The sequence below is a fragment of the Mustela erminea genome, chromosome 19 (genome assembly GCF_009829155.1).
Source record: "Mustela erminea isolate mMusErm1 chromosome 19, mMusErm1.Pri, whole genome shotgun sequence".
NCBI classification, from domain to species: Eukaryota; Metazoa; Chordata; class Mammalia; order Carnivora; family Mustelidae; genus Mustela; species Mustela erminea.
This window is the reverse complement of record NC_045632.1, coordinates 50,552,233-50,572,042: the sequence shown is the minus strand read 5'-3', so window position 1 is coordinate 50,572,042 and position 19,810 is coordinate 50,552,233. Positions and strand designations below refer to the sequence as shown.

The 19,810-nt window shown below is 39.9% G+C and overlaps 1 protein-coding gene across 6 annotated transcripts in view; it reads right to left on the bottom strand.

Moving 5' to 3' along the window:
- LOC116580180 (metalloproteinase inhibitor 1-like) overlaps positions 1–7,429 on the bottom strand; it is a 38,196-nt gene extending 30,767 nt beyond the window's left edge. For 2 of the 6 annotated variants that reach the window (XM_032326288.1, XM_032326290.1), the window contains exon 1: positions 475–502. Coding sequence is in view for 2 of the 6 variants with exons in the window: in XM_032326290.1 (XP_032182181.1) it covers positions 475–476 (2 nt within the window). In the remaining 4 variants the exon portion in view is untranslated. Of the gene's footprint in view, positions 1–474; positions 503–1,540; positions 1,591–1,932; positions 1,962–7,126 lie in introns of those variants that run through there. The other 4 variants (XM_032326287.1, XM_032326285.1, XM_032326286.1 and 1 more) reach the window with 4 other exon arrangements.
- Positions 7,430–19,810: the final 12,381 nt, after the last annotated feature.

Here is a 19,810-nt window from a genome sequence, read left to right as displayed (position 1 = left end):
GTCTTTCACTGAAGTCAGGCTTGGGGTGGAGAATAATAATGGGGATAATCCAGGACCTGTCCTGTAGCGAAGACCAGGGGCATATTTTCAGTCATGGAGCTAAGAAATGCTTGGACTTTTGAACATCTTTAGCCCCTATATCTTCAGGTGCCATTCAATATATGATTAGTTTTGATTTTTTAAAAAAAGATTTTATTTATTTGACAGAGAGGCAGACAGTGCAACAGGGAGAAGTAGGCTCTCTGCTGAGCAGGAACCCTAATGCAGGGCTTGATCCCAGGACCCTGGGATCATGACCTGAGCTGAAGGCTGAGACTTAACCCACTGAGCCACCCAAGTGCCCCTAGTTCTGATTTTAAAGCTTTAACTTCAGAACTCAGAGTTTTATTCTCACATGAGATGTTCATTAAAGTCAAGTGTTATTTTATTCTTACGCAACTATTACTTTTGATTGGACCATAGAGCTTCACTTACATCCTTGTTCATGTTCAACTTGGTTCACCTCATTGTGAACAAAGACAGAAAGGGGGATTAACACAATAGATGAATATATGTTTTTGTTTTTAATAAACTTCCATTTCCCTTCAATCCTGAGATTTTCTAAGACTATATCTTATTTTTTATTGTTGCATGTCTGGAAAAGAAAATACAGAGTTGGGCATTGTTCCACCCAGAACCACAGAGAAAGTATAACTTTGTATAACTTAGTAATGGTGGCATTAAATAGTGTTGCTTCCCCATCACCAGTCATGTATGCTTCAAGTTCACTTTCAAAATAGAAAATTTAATTGTTTATAGTTTATAGGTATCAGATACAGAACATTATCATTTCCTCAAAAAAGTTACTGTTTTTAAAATACATGATCAACTAGGACATTTGGTTGAGATCCCATAAAGTCATTGCCATTTGGGTAAAGATCTATGTTAGGACAAAAGTATAGCAAATCCAACCTAACAAAACCTAAAAGTGGGCCTCACTAGGAGCAAAGAGATCCGTTGGTATTTTAACTCCACCCAGGATAAAAGCCAGCACTCGTTAGAGGAAGATAAAATAATTTGGAGTCTCATCCATAATGTCCAGGATGCAATAAAAAAGTTACCATACATGATAAGAAGTGTCCAGTTATAAATAAAACAGTCAACAGAAGCAGACATAGAGATGATCCAGAGTTGTCAGGCAAGGGCTTTAAAAAACTGGGTACTATATAAAACAGGAGACAAAATGAATGTAAAGTTAAATATTTCAATGGAAAATTGTGATCTATAAAAAGAATCAAAACAGGGGCGCCTGGGTGGCTCAGTGGGTTAAGCCGCTGCCTTCAGCTCAGGTCATGAACCCAGGGTCCTGGGATCGAGTCCCGCATCGGGCTCTCTGCTCAGCAGGGAGCCTGCTTCCTCCTCTCTCTCTCTGCCTGCCTCTCTGCCTACTTGTAATCTCTCTCTGTCAAATAAATAAATAAAATCTTTTAAAATAAAAAAAAAAGAATCAAAACAATATCCTGAAAATAACAAAATACAGTATTTGAAATAAGGAACTCACCTAATGGGTTTAACGGCTGAATGAACACAACAGAAGACAGAATTAGTAAACTGGAATATATATCAAAGCACAGGTCAATATACATGAAGCATGAAGAACAAAGAAAAACCAAAAAAACCCCAGAAGTGAACAAAAAGGAAATGTGGGACACTGTTGATAAGTCTAATGTATGTATCACTGGAAAACCAGAGAGGACTAAAGATGTGCTGAAATTTTATTTCAAGAAATAAGAGCCAAGACTTCTAAATCTGACAACAGACATTACTCCATTGATCAAGATCCTCAATTAACACCCAGCCAAATAGCTATAGAGAATACCACACTCAGGTACATTATATTTAAACTGCCAAACACCAAAGACAAAGAGAAAACCTTAAGAGTAGTTGAACTACCTGTACATTTTGTTATTGCCCTGGTTACCTTTAGTAGTACAGCTAGGTGTGATTTTGTTGTTGCTATGGCTACCTTTTGTTTCATAGGGGTGGAGGACATGGGTAGGGATTTAGGCCTTTTGTACCACCCCATCCTCTGTCTTTCTTTTAAGTACCCAGTGATATCCATGAAGAATAACCTGTGAGTTGGTATAAACTCCCTTTGCATCTGAAAACCTCAGGGGTTCTATACTCTTAAACTTGCCTATGCTTGGTCTTCAGCAAGTTTGGCTTATATGGGTGGCCCTAGTGAAGAAATTAGAATGATCTCCTTATTCAAAGTATAATTGTGCTTTCATCAAGTTCTCTCGGACTGTGGGAAGTCCAACCTATGATGGAGAAAGGAATATTTGGCCATCCTTGTCCATGGTGTTAGATCTGCTGGTCTAAACTCACTCTCTGAACCCAGCCCTAAAGCTGGGCAATTATTGCATTTGGATGATTCCTTTTTTGGGAATTAAAATGCTGTGGGTCCAAGCTATTGATACTTTCCTAAAACTATGTGTTTATTTTGACTTACCAAATCTTATATTCTTTAAAACTAAGTGTGATAATCTATTAAATTCCTAAAGAAACTTGACAATCTGTGGGTACACGCAGAGAAAAAGGAATATTCCTAGATCCTTAACAGACACATATACTTTTAATATGAATTGCCCAAAATCACAAATCACAGTGGCTGAAGCATGACAACTAGTCTTTCTGGAGGAAGTGCACTTTTAAGAGTTGAGGTCCAAACTTTACAGTAATTAATTTTAAAAGATCAAAAGGGGGGAAAGTACTTTTCATGGGGGAGGAGGGATCTCTTTTACCATAATACCAGAACTTGTTGGTTGCTTATTCAATAGCCATTACCTCCAATTTGCTTTTTAAAAGACCCTAGGTTTTTCTTAGGTACCTACCTTTCTTGCTATGGTGAGCATCTTCATTAAGCCTATCATAGTATTAATTTCCCTTGTCAAGGACCAGTCTAAGAATGGACATGGGAAAAATTTTGACAGGGAGGTATATGTGTATGGAGGAGAAGAGTGATGGGTGGTTTGCCAAGATTTTTGTTGTTGTTATTGTTGGGGATGTTGTGAAAGTAGAGCTTCTTCTTCCATTGGGTTTTATTTGTTTTTTATGATACCTGGTATGGTGGCAGCCAATCTACGTCCTAGCACAGGAGCAAGAGAGAAATAACATAGCTCCTTGCTGCTGCTGATAAGACACTGTAATACTAATTAAGCAGTCATATAAAAATCTAAGCAATATAAATAAATCATGAGATGACAGTGTCTATAACTTGAAAGTTATAGATTATGTACCCACACTCTAATTTTAGTAAGTATCTTGTTTCCTTTAATAATGAATGAAAATGCATCCTTAGTGAAAAAGATAAATGTAATACAAGTTTATCAACATCAACATGGACCTCTCTCTGTACCACAGTCTCCCACTGCTGGGCCCAGTCTCTCTTTACTTCCTGAACCACTGGCCATTGTTAGATATCCTTCTCATTGTTTTACTTTGCATTTGAGTACTAAAAGAGGCTTACAAATACACACAGACTTTTATTTTACAAAATGGAATCACAGCATATATATGTATCTTCACAGTGATTTTTCACTTAATGTCTTTAGGTTGTATTTCTGATTCACCACATACACTGTATATTTATGTACATAAAAAAGGCAATTCAGTAAGACTCCTAGAAGAGGACTTGCTGCATCAGTGGCTATACCTATTTTAATTTTGGCTGATATTAACAGATGGCTATCTAAATTCAGCTTTAGCAGGTTTTGCTCTCATCAAAAGTGTGTGAGAAAAGCAAATTTTATGTTCTCTGGAAAATTTTTTAGAAAGCAGAAGACAAATCAGTAGGTTGTCTTCTGACAGGCATCAGATTTTACATTTTTTACACCTAATTCCATTCTCAGAAATTAATCTTATAGAAATAATTACACAGGTGGATAAAAATATATAAGGATGGCAGATACAGCAATACTTATAATCTTGAATTGGAGACCACTAAATATCTGGCAACACGCAATTTGTTAAGTGAATTATGATATGAAAGACTGTGTGCTTAAGAAGAGAGACTTAAGGCGCACCTGGGTGGCTCAGTCGTTGAGTGTCTGCCTTTAGCTCAGGTCATGATCCCAGGGTCCTGGGATTGAGCCCTGCATCGGGCTCTCTGCTAGGCAGGAGGCCTGCTTCTCCCTCTCTCACTGTGTGTCTCTATCAAATAAATAAATAAAATCTTAAAAAAAAAAAGGAGAGATTTAATATGTCACATAACCACCCAGCTCAGGGAATGTATGTTCAAAGAACATAAACCCTAAAATCCAATGCTCTTCAGTCCAGCGTCTTTGGGTAATTCCATGAACATTTACCCCACAGGTAAGGGGTTAAGATCTAGCAAACGAGGCAATAAACACAGGATTTCAAACGTATACTCTTAAATGTTTTCTTGTAATTAAAAAAGAAGAGACAAAAAGCCCACAAACTACTTGAGCTCAGGACTTAAAAGATGAGTACCAAAATCAGCCAGTAACATTTAGGAAGAAAAATGAACTCAGATGAAAGCTATGAAAATTTTAAGTAGAAGTGAAAGCAGAAACGTTTGAGAGTATACACGACACTAGAACAGGAGCTCCCAGTTCTACTCCATATTCATTCTTGTCCTCTCGCACTGTAAGAGAACTTTGACTTTTTTTTTTTTTTTAACCCCTGATGGAGAGCTACTCAGGGTGTGTTCCTAGTGCTTCCCGGCATCTTGCTGTGGATCTATGCCTAAGTTCTGGCAGATGTGTTTACGAAGTTACCGTCAGGAAGTTCTGGGAAGGCTAAGAGAGGGGGCTGAATCATTGGCAAACTGATCTTTCATTTTGTCCTTCTACTTGCTGCTGGCCAGAAACATAAATCTCATCAGTAGAGCTCCACAGTCATTGTGAATAATAAGGTTCATAAGGATGGAAGCCAGATGTTAAGTTCTGGAGCATGATTATAAGTCTGGGTCCCTGATGATAGCAGCGTGCTGACACACCGGTCCCAAGCTGCACACCTTTGGCCTTCTTTTACATGAGAAGGAAATGAACTTTCATCTTAAGATACTGCTCCTTGACTTAGTGTAATATGCTACAAGTTCTATGGTCTATGATACAAAATAACCATTTTATTTTTTAAAAAGACTTCAATAAAAAGGGAAATCCCAGGGTGCCTGGGTGGCTCAGTGGGTTAAAGCCTCTGCCTTTGGCTCAGGTCATGATCACAGGGTCCTGGGATCAAGTCCTGCATCGTGCTCTCTGCTCAGTAGGGAGCCTGCTTCCCCTCCTCTCTCTCCCTCCCTCTCTGCCTACTTGTGATCTCTGTCTGTCAAATAAATAAATAAGATCTTAAAAAAAAAAAAAAAGGGAAATCCCTGGCAAACCTAATAAGCACAGAAAATGAATAGACAGTATTAATAATGAAATATAATATTCAGACACAAAAAAGCTTAAAGATTTATATTAAAGCAACTTGTACAAACTTACCATAATAAATTTGGGAAGTCTGAGAGAAACAGGTAACTTGTTATCAAAACATAAAATACCTAATTTGAATGGACACTGGAGAGGGTATGTGCTATGGTGAGTGCTGTGAAGTGTGTAAACCTGGCGATTCACAGCCCTATACCCCTGGGGCTAATAATACATTATGTTAATAAAAAAATTAAAAATTAAAAAAAAAAAAACCTAATTTGACCCAAAAAGAGAGAGAAAATTTGAACAGTCCAGTAACCACAGCCAAATTTGGTGGCAGATTCAGATGGTTCTACTGAGTTGAAGCTAAATCCACATATCGTATAATTCCTGTTATTTTAAATACTTCTAGTCCACAGAGAAAAACTAAAGTTCCCGAATTCATAGTATAATGTATATAAAGACAGCACACAAGAGAAAATAAGATGAATTCCAATTACAAATATAGAAGCAAATATTTCAAATAAATTATTAGAGGTCTGAATCCAGCTATTCATTTATAATATTATGATATAAACAAATGGGATTAATTTCAGTAATGCAAGGACTTCAGAAATAGGAACTTCATCAACCTATTTCATTACACAACAACAAACCAAAGGATAACAATAGATGCTGAAAGCTAGTCAATAAATTCTCAGCTGCACTGAATAACTACAAGGAGACTAGCGTTAGAATGAAGCCACTTAAATGCTATTTACTGAAAACAGCAAACACTATTCTAAAAGCTGTAATATTAAAGCCCTTTACTGTTAAAAACTGAAATCAGTACTAATCCTTTCTCACATTTACTCATTTAATCTTTCTGTTGGTCCTTTGAGGAAACTTATGAATGCCCCCATTTTATTTTTTAAATTTTTTTATTTTTTCTTACTTTTTAAAAAATTTATTTTCAGTGCAACAGTATTCATTGTTCTTGCACCGCACCCAGTGCTCCATGCAATCCGTGCCCTCTCCAATACCCACCGCCTGGTTCCCCCACCTCCCCCCCCCCCCCCCCCCCCCCCCCGCCCCTTCAAAACCCTCAGATTGTTTTTCAGAGTCCGTAGTCTCTCATGGTTCACCTCCCCTTCCAATTTCCCCCAACTCCCTTCTCCTCTCTAACTCCCCTTGTCCTCGATGCTATTTGTTATGCTCCACGAATAAGTGAAACCATATGATAATTGACTCTCTCTGCTTGACTTATTGCACTCAGCATAATCTCTTCCAGTCCCATCCATGTTGCTACAAAAGTTCGGTATTCATCCTTTCTGATGGAGGCATAATACTCCATAGTATATATGGACCACATCTTTCTTACCCATTCATCCGTTGAAGAGCATCTTGGTTCTTTCCACAGTTTGGCGACGGTGGCCATTGCTGCTATAAACATTGGGGTACTGATGGCCCTTCTTTTCACTACATCTGTATCTTTGGGGTAAAAATCCAGTAGTGCAATTGCAGGGTCATAGGGAAGCTCTATTTTTAATTTCTTGAGGAATCTCCACACTTTATTATTTTTTTAACTTTATCTTTTTTATTTCTTTTCAGCATAACAGATTTCATTGTTTTTGCACCACCCCAGTGCTCCATGCAATCCGTGCCCTCCTTAATACCCACCACCATTTTAAAGACAGAAAGTAGGCAGAAAGCGATGAAGGTAACTTACTCACACTAGCTAGCAGTGAGCCGGGGTCTGGTTCCGGACTCCTTCCACATCCAAGCGGTTTATTTGGTCTCTTGCACACTCAGGCCCGCATCCCCAGCAGGCTGGCCGCAAATTCTTGGCCTGCGGCGTCTCTCCTGAGCCCCTGAAGTCAGCGCTGCCCCAAGGAGGCCGAAGCTGTAGTCTGCGAGTTTCACCCGGTTTCCGGGGTCCAGACGTCCTTCACTATCAGCTTCCGCCCGCGCTCAAAGGGGACGCCATGCCCCAGGCCAGAGCACCTCACTCTGCGTGACTTCGCTCAAGGGATGCCGGGCCATGGCGCACGCGCAGGGTTCTGGGAGCGAGGTGAACCTCACGCGGTGCACGGAGGCGTCAAGCGACAGGAAGCGCACGCGCGTCAAGTCTGACATGCGCAGTGGCTTTTCCCACGTGGGGCAGTTCCCTGTGTGCGTAGCAGTCATGGTGTTAGGGGTCAGTGACAGAATTCTGAAGCCGGGAAGCGCTTTGTCATTTTTGTTGCTTGCAGGTTGAGCATCGTCTTGGCCGCTCTGCTCCTCGGGGCAGGCTTAGGCATGAAAGGGTTCCAGGAGGGCTCACGATGGCTGCCTCTGATCCAGGAAGCCGGAATTTGTTCCTGTCCCACGGGCCTCGGGAGCTCTTTCTGCTGCCGCCCAGCCTCCTGCTGCTCTCCTGGGCCTCCAGCTGCCAGCGATCTCCAACTGCTCGTGCGGAATGTACTCCAGGTGGTGGCGAGGCCAAAGAGGTGCAGCCACAGTCGAAGTTCTTGATGGCATTCCGGATCTGTTGGAAGTTCTGGGTCCCGTAACCTGAGCCTGCTGTGTCCCTCTCATGGTAAGTGTAGACAGCGCCTGGAGTGCCGTGCTTAGCTTGGGCAGGATCCTCCTCACAGGGGACTCCGCGTTTTTTCCTAGCTTTTTCACCTGTGCCCCTGCAATGGCGAGACACCAGGAAATTTAGTCATAAAATTAATTTAGTTATAAATTAGTCATATTAATTTAGTCAGTTCTCTGGTTTGGCATTTTCATGTTGTATCTTTTCCCATCCTTTTATTGTTAACCTGTCTATTCTTTAAAGTGAAAGTTGGTATTTTGTGCATGACAAATATTTCTTCCTTTTTATCCTGTTTGACCATCTCTGTCTTTTACTTGCGGTGCTTAGAGAATTTACAATTAATATTAGTATTGGTATGGATGGGTTCAAATTTCCCATTTTGCTATGTGTTTTCTGTTGGTTCTATCTATTCTTGGATCCTTCTCCCCTCTTTTCCTGCCTTCTTCTGGGTTAAAATTTTTGTTTTTCTGGTTTTTTGTTTGTTTGTTTGTTTTGTTTGTTTGTTTTTAAGAGAGAGTGCACACTGGAGTGGGGGAAGGACAGGAAAGGCGGGGAAGAGGGAGAGTGAGAGAATCTTAAACAGGCTCTGGCGAGCAGCAAACGGGGGTGGGGGTGGGGGCGGGGGGTGGGTCTCTAGCTCCCACCCTGAGATCATGACCTGAGCCCAAATCAAGAGTTGATGTTTAACTGACTTAGCCACCCAGGCACCCAATACAGTATTTTTTTTTTTAATGCCAATGTTCTAATAAGCTCACCATGTTTCCAGATGAACAAATTCTTATCATTATAAAAGTTGTTTTTCCAGATGTGCAAACTATTTGCAAGAACTTCCTGAAGATAACAGTGAAGCTTTATTAGGTTGCATTCATCTATTTTTGCACGGTGCTCTCTGGGAGCAAATAGTTAACATGTTTTTGATTCACGTCTTCTCTCTTCTCAGCCCAAAGCTCCGTTTAACAAAATACCCAGGGGTAGGAGAATGGATAAAGTGTAACAGTGTTACACATTTGAATATTATAAAGCAGTGAAAATTAAGTAGCATTATGAATTAAAATGAAAGTGAGGAATCTCAAAAGCTGAGAAAAGCAAGTTGTTAGTCAGTACTTACAGTAAGAAATCACTGATATAAATTTGAGAACACATAAATGGTAGAATTATAAATTAAAAAAACAAAGGAATGGTGAAAACAAAGTTTGGAATAGTTACATACCCATTTTTTCACCAGATGAAATAAGAGAGAGTGGGATCGGGAAGTGTGACAGTGACAGCTTAAACAGTTCCTGCCATTTGTTAAGGTAAGTAGCCTCTTCACGGTTCTTCAGCTTATGCTTGTTTAAACTATATACATGATCTATTTTTAATTTAATTTAATTTTTATATTTTTTATATTTATTTTTATTTTTTATTTTATAAAGTATTAATTTAAAAAGGCAAAATCTAAACTTGAATTTTACTTAAAACATACTTCATCACCCTCTTCCCTTTTCCCGTCAGCTTAACTGGCATTCAGTCACCAGTAAATCTGGGCATTTTCAAATTGCTTCCACACTCCAGCCCACAGTTTTGTCTCTGCAAAATAAAGAGAAGCTGTTTTTCTGACTGCTCAAGTTCCTTAAAGAACTAAAATGCTTTGATTTTACAACTATATTTGAACTTGCCAAGGAAACCCCAAAAACCAAAATTGGAGTCCAAATCTATCATTACTCTTATTTTGATTTTTTTTTTCGTGGAGCAGCAGCTAATGCAATATGAACAAGAAATGAACTATTTACAATGAATGTTGAAGAAAAGAGACATGATTGTTAAATTTAAGAAAACCCCATGAGACTCTACTATAAGCTGAAAATGAGGAATTTTATAAAGTAGTGAACAAAATACATCAAGCGTGGAGTGCTAAGAAGAAAAACAAGTAACAGACGCGTTAGAGGTTATCTTGAGGAGGCTATGTAGTTTAAAGGTGATCAGAGAAGGTGTGTCTGAAGAGATCTTTTAGCGAGACTTTTAGCGAGACCCTGAATGATTAGATCTGTCTTGATGGGAGATAGAGGGTAAGTGTCAGATCCAAGCTGTAAGATACCCTCCCGGCCAGTGGTTCGTGGAGTCAGAGATGGAGGTGTTAGTTTTAAAGGACCTTCAGGACACATAACTATTTTCAGGGGAAGATTGGAAAACACTGGCTTTCCCAGCTTGCACCTGTTCTACTCATTCTGGTGCGCTGGTCCGTGGTGAGCCAGAACAGGAGATAAGAATGGTCTTTGCAAATCTCAGATTTTACCTTTACTTGAGGGGTGGAACCAACCCCTCTACCTAAGTCTACTGGTTTGAGATCTGTTGGAAGCATTCTTCTCCCATAAGCAAGGTAAACAGTACCAACAGCACAGTGACCCCCAGGGGCAAACTTTTGTCCAGCAAAGCAGGTCTATTGACAACACAGTGAGGGAGCGTGTGCGAGGTAGAGCCCCGAAGGATCTCTCCCTAAGAAAGAGCAGTGAGAATTTTATTTATTTAATTATTTTTTTAAAACGAGACTTGTGCTTGCGTTCTGTGATTTTCCGGTTGGGTTAGAGGAGGTAGGAATCATCTCTGGCCTGTTGGCTGTCATGGTGAGGTGGAAGTTGCAGAGCTGGGCTGGGCACATCTTTTGTGAAAAAATCAGTAGCCCTCAAAGAAGAGGGTCGTTATGATATCCTATAGCTGCAGCATGACCTTTGGAGAAATTTTCTTTAATGTTAACTTTGCGGTTGGCTTTATTGTGTCTGTTATCACAATCTGGTTAATGGCAGGCCTGATATTTAATACCTCAGAGAAAAAGTGTAAAATGTGCCTGACATTTTTAGGAAATCAGGGCTGTGATCAATAGTGTTTTTAGCCCCATTGTGCTGGAAGTCAGCAGAATAAACCCATAGAATAGCCACAGGCGGGCTTAAGTTAGATTGACTATCTTCCATCCAAGTCAGAGTGACCCCAGTTAGGAATAGAGCCTGAATTAGAATGGTTTATTTTGCTGAACGGTAAATTGAATCTAAGTACTTTTTTTAATTGAACTGAAGTATTTTCCCCCCAAAATATTACCCAATGGAAAGCAACCTAACAAACTACTTCAAATGAAAATTTAACAAATCTAACTTCAAAAATTTTTAAATTTTTTGTATTGTGTGAAGACATAACATTAATACCATCGTAACCATTTTTAAGTGTATGGTTTCGTAATGTTAAGTATATTTGTGTATATTTGCATATTCACAGCCAATCTGTAGAACTTTTTCATTTTTCTATATCGAAACTCTGTGTACACTGGACGTTACCTCCCCTTCCCTCTTTCCTCAGCCCTTGATAGCCACCTTTCTGTTTTCTGCTTCTGTGATTTTGACTATTTTATGTACTTCATATGAGCAGAATGTACAGTATTTGTCCTTTTGCACCTGACTACACTTAGCATAAATGTTTTCAAGGTTAATCCATGCTGAAGCCTGATAGGATTTCCTTCTTTTTAAAGCCTGCATAGTATCCGAGTGTATGTAAAAACCACGTGTTCTTTATCTGTTTATCTCTCAGTGAATATTTGGGTTACTTCTACCTCTTGGCTATTGGGAATAATGCCTTCATGAACATGGATGTGCAATATCTCTTCAAGATCCTGCTTGGAGTTCATTTGGGAATATACCCGGGGTGGGGGAATTGCTGGGTCATGGTCATTGTAGTTTTAATTTTCTGAGGCACCTCCATACTGTTTTTCATAATGGCGCACCATCTCACATTCCCACGCACGGTGCGCCAGGGTTCCGACTTCACATCCCTGCCAATACTTATTCATGGTTCTTTTGATAATGGCCTTCCTGATGGATGTAAGGTGACATCTCGTGGTTTTGATTTACATTCCCTGTTAGTGACATTGGGCATCTTTTCACATGCTTATTGGTCACTTGTGTATCTTTGGAGAAAGATCGATTCAAGTTCCTTGCACATTGTTTAATCAGGTTATTAACTTCTGTTATTGTTGAGTTGTACAAGTTTCTTCCACATTCAGGATATTAACCCCTATCCAATATATGACTTGTATTTATTTTCTCATACTGTAGGTTCACTTTTCACTCTGGTTATTATTATTATTGTTATTTTTGATGTGAAGAAGTTTCTGAATTTGGTGCAGTGCCATTTGTCTGGTTTTTACTTTGTTGCTTGTGCTTTTGGTGTCATATCCAAGAAGTCATTGCCCAATTCAGAGTTCTGAGGCTCTTTCCTTATGTTTTATTTTAGGAATTTGATAGTTTTAGGTCTTACGTATGGGTCTTTCATCCATTTTGAAGTAGTTTTGTGTATTACGTTATTGATGACACAAATTATTTCTTTTTATATTGCATATCTATTAGCATAGATTTATAATTACTTTTTGTGTTTTAGCAATATTCTGTACATATTGATAAGGGATTTACTCATCTACCTTATAATACCACAGGCTTCTATATTTGTCTGTATATTTATTTGTGTAAGACCCTAATGAGAGAGTAGAAGGAGAGTGTCGTGAATTACCTGGTGGTTTTCGATGTGGTTGGCTTCATGCTCACCTGTGGTGCAGGAACCTTTTAATTAGCTTCTGCATTTCTCACCAAGGTATTTTGTCGGTTTGTTGTTAAATCTGTGTTTCTGGGGGAAGGAGGGTGTGGGCCATCCTGTTCCGCCATCCTGCTGATGTCACTCCTCCCAGTCTGCTTTTTAAAACCAGAACCCGCAAACACTCCACTCGATTTAGTTGAAGATTCTTAGCACAGTTTGTAGAGATTCTGTGGTTAGAAATGTCTGGAAAAGACTTAAAGAAAGCGAACTGAGATGCACCCAAATTTATTAAGTAGCAGCTGAGCGCTTGGTTCCTCCCGTCCTCCTTCTCTACAAAAATATCACGGGGCGCCCTGGGTGGCTCAGGGGGGTAAGCCTCTGCCTTCGGCTCAGGTCATGATCTCAGGGTCCTGGGATCGACTACCACATCGGGCTCTCTGCTTAGCAGGGAGCCTGCTTCCTCCTCTCTCTCTCTGCCTGCCTCTCTGACTACTTGTGATCTCTGTCTGTCAAATAAATAAATAAAAATCTTAAAAAAAAAAAAATATATATATATATATATAATGGAAAATATGTTCAGATTTCATTCCAGGTGCTGGGTAGAGAAGGAGGAATGGCACTATTCATGTCTATATTTTACAGAATTATAAACTGGAGTTTAAAAGATTTAAAGAAATTAACGAAGAAGTACATCTGGTGATTGACCAAGCTAGGGTTTTGATTCATGCCTGCCTGAACCCGGTCCCTTCAAGAAAACTGTTGTTGGAGAGAAACTGACAGTTTTAGACAACTATTTAGATGTTTCTGGGTCTTTTCCCCTCACACACTCCTCTTTCCTCTTTAAAGTTTGTTTTTTCTCCCTTTCTTTCCTCTGTACCTCTATCTGATGGCCCATACTCCTTTGTCGTCCAACTTCACTTAGAAGCCCAACATGGGTATGTATGAAGGAAAGATACAAGAAAGAGCTGTCCTTAGCTTTTTCCGGATTCAAAGGGGAAACAGACTTCAATTAAGAATCGGGAACTGATTGAGCTGATGCATGATTTTCAGGAGAGGAGCCTACATATTTTCTTTGTTCTGGACTTCCTTTTTTCTGTTTATAAAATGAGGGTTAGTGAGACTCACCTCCCAGTGAGAAGGTCTACCCTTGAGATTGATAAAAACCCAGTGGCGACATCAAAGACATTTCAGAGAGCAACATCATTGAGCATCCCTGCAGTTTTTAATTAGAAGGTGACTGGGAATGGAGGTGTCACTGTAGAAAACAGTCTCTGAACGTCCGCTCAAGAGTTCAGTGACTAGCCTAGGAGACTAGTGGGGATTGAGTATCTGGTATTGGAAGAAAAACCGCCTATTATTTTCCTCTCCTAATACGATGTTTGAGCAGCTAGAGGAAATGAGAGAGATGAGTGAAACAGAGTGCTGCTCTTGAAGGCCTTCGGCCTTTGGCCCACAAAGGGATCATCTCGCATTTGCATCCAAACTGGAGAAAACAGTAAGACGGTAATGGGGCGGGAAGGTTTTTTTTCTTTGTTTGCTTATTTTTGGTTTTGTTTTGGTTCTGAGGTAAAATCTGGTGAAGGAATAAAATGCAGGGGAGTGAAAAAAAATTTGATTGATGTTTCTCTGGCGTTTCGCTCTTCCTTCCTTTCCAGCCTGTAAGTGGCTGCTCACAGAGAGAGCACTTAATGAACTATGGCAACAGATGCCTGCTCTGTTATGCAGTTCTTCAGTTTATAAAGATGGAGCAGACATGAAGAATGAATCCGGTTTTTCTCTAACCAATCCAGAATTGAGAGCGCTAACAACTGCTTTGAAGGAAAGGTGAACTTCTCTGGGTAGGGGTCATATTCTATGGGCAGCTGAAGAGGACTTGCTATCAGAGAGGTTGGTTGGCCTAGGGCAGCAAGGAGAAAGGGAGTGACCTTGGGCATTGTTGGAAATGGTAGCAAATGAACAAGGAACACAAATGTAATGGCTAGCCTGATGTTGGAATCCTGGACGGGGAAGGCGATGAAAGGCGGACCAGTCAGGAATTTAAGAGGGAAATGTGGGAAACGTAGGAATGAAAGAGCCACAGAGGTAATGATAAGTTCCACGTGTCCCTGCAAGTCATACAGTTGTGCACCTGCAGAAGGCTACATGTGCTGGTGAGAGGGCCCTGGCATTTTACATGTGTCTGGCTGCAGCTTATGCCTTGCACATGGGCAGAGGTGATATCATTATGCTCAGCCGACTTATAAATTACTTGAATTATTAATACGTGTCTCATCCCACTCGCAGATTCATTGGCAAAATTTAGAAGCCTTATGGGCTCGAGGTATTTGTGCACAATCTATGATGAATCATCGGCTGACCCCTAAGCTGTGCTAACCCTGAAGAGACATGAGGAAGCCAGACTTAAAAACTAAAAACAATATTTTTAAAAAGTGAGCAGAGGGGTGCCAGGGTGACTCAGTCAGTTAAGTGTCCGCCTTCGGCTCAGGTCCCCATCTCAGGATCCTGGGATTGAGTCCCACATCGGGCTCCTGCTCAACCCTCCTTCCCCCTCTCCCTCTGCCTGCCACTCCCCCTACTTGTGCTCCGTCCCTCTCTCTCTCTGTCAGATAAATGGAAATCTTAAAAAAACAAGAAAAGTGAGCAGAGACTTCATTGTCCACACAGTGCAGGTCAGACACACTCTGTAATGTTAATATGAGCATATCACTAAATAAAGAGGAAAAATAAAAAAAATCCATATCAGAGACATCATAACCCAGGTTTGTTACAAAATATTATCTGAAAGGTACAGCTCTCAACAAAATTTATGGCATATACAAATAAACAGGAAACTGTAACCCATTCATAAGGAAAAAAATTAATCAGACTCTTTTTCTGAGGGATCCCAGATTTTGGACTTAGAAGACAGACTTCAAAGTAGCTATTATAAATAAGCTCATAGGGCTAACAGAAAACATGTCTGAATCCTTAAAGGAAGGTATGAGGACACTGATTGATCTAATAAGTGATCCGAATGAAAAGATAGAAGTTTTAAGAATCAAATGGAAATTCTGGAATTGCAGAAGACAGTAAAAGGAAAAATTCCCTACAGGTGCTTAGCAGTAGACACAAGATGGCAGAAGAAAGAACAAGAGAACATGAGGATAAGTCAATCAGATTTCTCTAATTTGAATAAAGGAAGGAAAAAAATAAAGAAAAATGAGCAAATCCTCAGAGACCTGGGAGGTACCCTCAGGCAACTGCCGTAGGCGTAATGGGGATTCCAGAAGGAGAAGAGGATAGAAAGGAGTCAGAAACATCTGAATAAACAATGCCTGGTGTCTTCCCACCTTTGATGGAAAAATTTAACTTTACACGTACTTAGTAAACATTTGACAGTCTCTTAAAATTTGGCACGTAGAGTTACAATATGGTCCAGTCATTCCCCTCCTAGGAATCTACCCTAGAGAAGATGTGTGTTGACACGAAGACTTCTTTTTTTTTTTTAATTTTTATTTATTTATTTGACAGACAGAGATCACAAGTAGGCCGAAAGGCAGGCCAAGAGCGGGAAGCAGGCTCCCTACTGAGCAGAGAGCCCAATGCAGGGCTGGATCCCAGGACCCCGAGATCATGACCTGAGCCTAAGGCAGAGGCTTTAACCCATTGAGCCACCCAGGTGTCTCAACACAAAGACTTTTATAATTATTCATAAAAGTCTCTGATGGTTCTGGTGGGGTAACCCTGAGTAACCCAGGGCAGAGATGTTCCCTCCCAGCTCCCCACTAAGACCCAGCTGCTAGAGGGGAGGACCGCAGGGTCACCAGTGATGCCGATTTCAAATTCCGTTTTTATAGTGCCAGCTTCCTCATCTTGAATTAGAGAACAGGTATTTATACATCAGTGTTCACATCAACGAGCTTCACAAAAGGTGAAAACTTTCCTGTAATGACTGTTGACAGACCGCTCGATAAGCAGAATGTGGTATGTACATATGATGGGATACTGTTTAAGCCTTAAAAGAGAACAGAGTTTGACACGTGCGGTAACATAGATGAACCTTGAGAACATGATGCTGAGTGAAATTATCCAGATACAAAAGGACAAATATTGTATGATTCCGCTTACAGGAGGTACTGCGAGTTGTCAGACCCAGAAACAGAAAGTGGAGTGGTGGTTGCCAGAGGCTGGGGTCGGGGACATGGGGAGTTACTGTTGAATGGTTACCCAGTTGCAGTGTGGGAACATGAAGGCGATGTGGAGGTGGAAGGTGATGATGTTTGCAGAACATCGTGAAGGTACTTAATGCTACTGAGGTGTATGCTTAAAAATGGTTAGAGTGGTAAATTTTATATATATTTTGCCACAATTAAAAAAAAAAAACCTAAGAAATAAAAAGAAGGCAGTCCTTTCTCCCGACATAATCAATTGCTCCAAAAGCCAAAACGCCCCTCAAAAAACAAGAAAGTAATCACAAGAGGATAGTCGGTTTTATTAGTATTGTGGACAAATGGAGAATAGTGTAGTAGTGTTTTTAGGGATTAAAAAGTAGCCAAATGGAAAAAAAAAAAAAGTAGCCAGATGATTTTGAGGGATCTGGAAGTGCTTTTTAGGCACCAAACTTTGTACAGATGCAACCAAAATATGTGTGTACTGTAAATACTGGAATCTGCAACTACGTATTTCCAGTGCTTTCTTTCCCTTCCTCACCAACATGGATTTACAACACATCCAGTAGCAAACATGGGTCTGCATGAGGTTAGCCATCATCAAGGAATGTTTAGAGTGACACACTGAGCGCTTTTCCCTGATCTATCCCATTTACAGCTCAGGAAAGGCCAGGGAAGCAACAAGAGTATTTGCTAAAATAAGTTAGTTTGGAGTTGAATTTTATAGTTTTCCCCCAGACACTCCACATTTTCCTCTTACATCTTAAAGGAATCAGATGCGTATGGTGGAAAGAGTGTGGATTTAGGATCCCTAAAGTCGCCTCTGTATTCGTGTTGTAACCTTGAACTTCTCAAGATCAGATTCTTCATTTGTGACTTGGGGGAAATGACACTGACCTTTCAGAGTTACTTTGAGGAGTGAATGAGATAAGGAAAGTGCCAAACCCAAGAGGCTGATGCATGGCAAAGACTGAGTAAATGCTAGTTTGTCTCCCTTCCTCTCCCTTCCCCTCTTCACAGTCGATCAAGATGTCAGAGGTGAGGGTATTAGTTTGGAAGGCTTAGTGTGGAGGGGTGGGTAAAATGTGAGGAATAACGAATGCCAGCTGTCAGAAATGGAATCCCAGCTCAGCAATCTGGCATCTGTGTAACCTCAGGCATGTTTCTCTAATCTCTCATTTTTCTCAGGAATATAATGCAGCATATAAAATTATAAATGTACTCTACATTTTTTATGGGAACTGTGAAATAGAATTTATCAGAATGTCTGTGTTTCTAAGGCACTCTTCGATAGTAGTACGGCAAACAGAAGGTACATCTATAAGTGAAGTTGCATGTTTTATGAGTATAGACTATCAAAACGGAAAAAAAAATTGAGTCAACCACGCTAGAGGAAAGACTAAATTAACATTCTATTCTTTCTAGAGAAAATGAGATTATAAAATTGTTGCCATGTAAGAAAGCAATCAGAGTATACAGGTTACAAAAAAAAAAGGCAGAAAAATATTTTTTGGATGCCTACTAGGCACCTAGTTAATAAAAAAATGTTATGTGTCGGGATTTTGTAATAACAGCAGTATTTTCAGATTTTTGTCGATAATTTCTTGGTGATTTCTCATTCTAAACAAGCACACGCACTTGGGCATTATTCTGTATTTGTCATTTTATATTCTTTCTCTTAAATTGGATACCACAATTGGTTCCTAGAGTTGCCTCTTACCAGATTCTCATTCAAGCAAGTCTGCGGGGAGAGGGAGCCCAGACTAGAAGAAGTGGTTTGGGGCCATGTGAGGCAAGAATTCTACCTGGGGGATGGTGTCTTCTTTCTATAACTATCCCCCAAACCTTGAGGGTTGAAAATAAATAGGAGAAAAAATAGTTCCATAACTACTCGTTGAAGTTTTATTATTTTCACATCCTGAGACTTTTTTCATGCCAGGCGCTGTGAGTATTTCCCATACATTATCTCACTTAATAACCACAGCTCTATGGGGTACATACCGTTATTATCTCAACATAATAAGTGAGGAAAATGAGGTTTGGAAAGATAAGCCCTTGTGCACAGTGTCCAGGCTAGAGACCACATTATTAGGTGTTTGGAAAGCATGACAGGAACAGAGGTTATGACAAGTCAGGGGGGCGGTGGGCATTCCCATCTATTGAAAGGCACACGCAGGCTCGTTAGGTGAGGGCCGGCATGCTATTTTTCTACTTGAACCTCTGCTGTGGGTTGATGAATGCAGAGACATGGAGGCCTCTGCTGAGTCTTATGAACCTAGATTTTTCTAGTTGCTAAATAGGGACAGTGGCACTTTCGCAAGCTTCCATTTATTGCCACCGAAGAAGGCTTCTTGGGGGAAGGGGTTAGGGTTTTTTAATTGTGATTTTAATATGAAAAAGTGCTTTCCAAAACTAGCATGTTTTTGTCATGATTAAAAGGATCTTTCTGCCTTATATCATTTTTTAAAAACTCTAAATATGAAGGCTCAAGTCCCTTGACATTTCTATTTAATTAAAATGATTTACAAATTAAATAAACAAATAAGTGAATTAATCATACTAGCTGCAATAATAATTACCTTTTTGTGACCCAGATTGAGGTTGGTATATGTAAATGATGCAAAATTAAGAGGGGGAGTTTCACCTTTTCTTTGGACAGGGAAAATGGTGTCACAAGTCAGATACTTCATTTTCCAAATTAAATTTTCGATTATTTAATCTTTGCATAATTTATTGATATAGATGAAAACATATTTTATGATGTAGAACCAATAAGAATTTTTCTGTAAGTTAAATGGTTTATATTAAAAATGAAGGCATGTATGTGCAAAAGAAATGGATTTGATTGTATAAATAGTTTGGGAGACTTCAAGACATGACATGGATTGATTGATAATTTTAAGTTCAGAAGTGGCATTTAATAGTCTTAACTCTTTACAGTTCCTTTTTCAGAACTCTTATTATGGGGACACCTGGGTGGCTCAGTTGGTTAATGTCTGCCTTTGGCCCAGAGTCCTGGGATCAAGTCCTGCATCCAGCCCCTTGCTCAGCGGGGAGCCTGCATCTCCCTCTGCCTGGCTCTTTCTCTCCCACACACTCTTTTTCTGACAAATAAATAAATAATTACATATCTTAAA